This window comes from Adiantum capillus-veneris, chromosome 4 (assembly GCF_014529385.1).
Source record: "Adiantum capillus-veneris isolate H3 chromosome 4, ASM1452938v2, whole genome shotgun sequence".
In the NCBI taxonomy this organism is placed as follows: Eukaryota; Viridiplantae; Streptophyta; class Polypodiopsida; order Polypodiales; family Pteridaceae; genus Adiantum; species Adiantum capillus-veneris.
Window position 1 is genome coordinate 30,228,160 of NC_140934.1, and position 3,551 is coordinate 30,231,710.

The window sequence follows — 3,551 nt, forward strand, 5'->3', positions numbered from 1 at the left end:
TCATCGTCTATCTCTAATTGCAAACATAACTCTGCCCCAACTCGTTCTGGCAGATTTCCTTCATCCATTGCATCTTCATCTACAAGTGTCAATTCTAGCTCATCTACGTCATCCCTCATATATCTGTCAGCTTTCTCTACCATACCTTCGTCCATATCATCTAATGTCACAGTAGTATGGACGTCGTCTGACTGACTTTCCTCCAGGAGATCTTGCCCTTCAAATACTTGTTTATTTATTGGAGCAACCTGAACCACAAACCACCATTGTCACTCTCGAGGGTTCAGTACAAAGACCACTTGCTCGCAATGTTCGGGGAGAGCAAATGTGTCGCTCGCATCTGTCCAAGTCTTTGTAGAATCTATTTGCACAAGCTTGTTTCCATCTCTGCGTACCGTTGCATTGCGACCAAAAGTAATCACCTTGAACCACTTCACATCCAACAAAAACATCTCAAACCGCCTGAAGCTTACTTTCAGGATATCTGACACCAGACCACAGTAATCCAGGTTGTTAGTGCTCTCATTCGTGTCTCTAGCATTGGCCCTGCTCTTTTGCATGAAACTAACCATTAACCCACTGTCAAACGTGTTTCTTCTGCTGTCAATTTGTTGTGTTCTGAAATGCTTTCCATGCGACCACAGTGCCATGTATGTATGATACTTCCAGTCACATCCAATACCCAGCTCTTCCTCTTCTAGAGATATGGGTTCTCCGATCTGTCGAGCTGCTCTCACTATCTTGTCCAACCATGCCATTGTAGGGAATTCAGGTAGAGGAGCGAGATAGTCTGGCAAGGGTAAGCCTCTAGTCGTTCGACTTCGCCTGAAATCTTGTCGCTCTAGATTGCGTCTCTCTTTCTCTTCTTCGTACCTTTCAAGCCATTTTTGCATCGGCGTTGAATTTAGTATACAGAACTTCATGATCTTTTCTCGGATGGCCAGGTTTATTTTTTTCGGAACCCCTTGCCCTTGCGGCTCCTCTCCCACCAGTCTTGCATCCTCCTCATCGCTCCACAGTCAAGGCATTTCTGGGTCAGAAACGGATAGAAATTCGGTCGTCAATACAAGAGACTCTTGCACCAGCCATCCTTCTTCCATGCTCCCCTCTGGACGCGCTTTTTGGCGAACAAAACCCTTAAGTGTTTTCATAAACCGCTCTAGAAAGAACATCCAACGGCTATGGACTGTACCTCCCACTGCAACCTCATCTACTACATGGACTAGCAAGTGCATTTGGATAGTTAGGCAGCTCGTGGGTAGATACTTCTCAGTCATGCAAACTGCCTCAATGGAGTTAGCCCTTGCGACTACAATAGATTCCTCCCGTATCTCCTTGGAAGAGATCCACCGCACTAGCTCTGAAATCTTGTATATGCAGGTCCGCACTTCCTCCGTTAAACACCCCTTGATCGCAATTGGAAGAATGAATTGCAAGAACTTATGCCAGTCATGCGATTTCAACCCTGACAGTTGATCGTCACGGGTGAATGCTGTCTTGAGACATCGCATATATCTTGTTGGCGTCCTGAACTCTGAAATTACCCTTTTCACTTGTCGCTCTTTGTTTTTTAGCAATACCCATGGCGCTCTTGCAAGTTTTGTTTTACCAGCTGCATTGGTGAAAGGCCACAGCTCTGGAATCTTTCCAACCGACTGCAAATCATCTCGTGAAGCTCGATTGTCTATCATTCCCATGATTGTCTTCCAGAGAAGCTCTCCCACATTCTTGAATATATGCATTGGATCCAGAAAATGGTTAATTAGTAGATCACCCTAGTACGTCAACGTATGGAGAATGGACAAACGTTTCATTCCTGGAACAGGTTGCCCCTCATGTTTCTCCCATCGGCGACGCCACTCTTGTACATGCATAGGACGACATTCGACGCAACCAAGCTGGCCTTCGCGCAAGTGATGGCCATCTGGAAGATAACGGTGGTGGCCTTGATAAATTGTCTTTTGAAGAGAGGTAGAATAGCGCACATCCAAAGACTGCCCGCAAATTGGACATGCATTGTATCCCGAAATTGTTAGTCCTCAATATATCAAAGCATGAATCAGGCCAAGGCAAAGGGCTTGTGAATAGCGAGAATTTTGTAAATCAATAACCATTACCAGAAGCTTCTCCATATCCTGGCCAATCATGCATAGTCCACATAATAAGTCCATGGATCCTGGCATGCTGTTGTCCTACTGGTTCAACCGCATCTACTATGTCGATCCCATGACATAACTCCTGGAGCTCGTCAACTAGTGGAGCTAGATAAATATCCATGTTTTTTGCCTTGAACTTACCAGGTACAATCAAGATTAAAATCAAATGACCCTTCTTGATAGCAAGCCATGGCGCGAGGTTGTAATTGATAAGGCACACAGGCCAAGTGCTCCATGACGAGCTTCTCAAGCCAAATGGATTGACTCCATCCATTGCCATGCCCAAACGCAAATTGCATGGTTCACTCTTAAAATGTGGCCAGGTATCTTCAATGTGCCTCCAAGCCTTCGAATCAGCGGGCACCCTAAATGTTGCGTCAGTGGATCTATTCGTAGAATGCCACCGCATCAACTTTGGAATGGAACCACAACGAAACATGCTTTTTATCCTAGGAATAATAGGGAAATGCTGCAACACTTTAGCTGGCACTGTCTCGCCAACTGCATCTTGTTTGTAGCGCATTGCTTCGCACTTAGGACACGACAGACAATCTGCGAATTCATTGCGAAAAAGAATGCAATCATTTGGACATGCATGAATCTTGTTGTCATCCAAGCCAACTGAGGTCAGAAGTTGCTTTGCGTCTGGCCTAGAGGGGGGCATTTCATTGCCAGCCGGGAGAAGTTTCTCCCGCAATAACCTGTTTAAGCCACATTAAATTAAAAAGATCTCCGAGCACATCACCGTTGCAATCGGAAAATCTCTTTTGTAAATTACGTACCTAAACAAAGCAGTGACGCTTGCATTTGACCACCCGTACATTGACTGAAGATTCATAAACACCAGACAAGTATGAAGCACAGATATTTTGGCGCCTTCATAGATTGGTTGACGTGCCAACTTCCTCAACATGTCTTCAGGAGATAGGCGCACGACTTCTGGTGCTGCTTCGTTCGCGTTCTCCTCGCTTGTCTGGAAGAAGGCATCCAACATATCCTCCATGCCGTCGTCTTCTGTCTGTAAGCCCTTTTCTGCTTCCATCCGTGGCTCTATATTGGTCGGACCTTCATGCATAAGCTTTTTTTTCTCTCTCTCAGATGTAGGTGCTATGTCGCGGAAATCAATGCCCGTTCCATAGGAGTCGTATCGCAGATTCTGTACAGTTTCTCTAGCAAACTCTCCGTACTTGTGCACATGCTCATTACATATCCTACGCTTGCACGGGATTTGATACTTGCAGAGCGTGCACGAGCATGCAATCTTTTCCTCCATGTTAGTTGATGACGTTGCCATCTACAATGATTATGAATGTTGTTTTATATATATATATATATATATATATATATATATATATATATATATATATATATACTCCTCACAATGTAAACTACCTC

General features: G+C 44.7%; 1 protein-coding gene across 1 annotated transcript; it reads right to left on the reverse strand.

Moving 5' to 3' along the window:
• Positions 1-1,570: 1,570 nt before the first annotated feature.
• On the reverse strand, positions 1,571-3,198 carry LOC147458939 (uncharacterized). The gene is made up of 5 exons (XM_086511520.1): positions 2,939-3,198; positions 2,713-2,857; positions 2,118-2,244; positions 1,986-2,038; positions 1,571-1,612 (listed from the first exon to the last, which is right to left on the reverse strand). The coding sequence occupies exons 1-5, from the start codon at positions 3,196-3,198 to the stop codon at positions 1,571-1,573; spliced, it is 627 nt and encodes a 208-aa protein (XP_086367646.1).
• Positions 3,199-3,551: the final 353 nt, after the last annotated feature.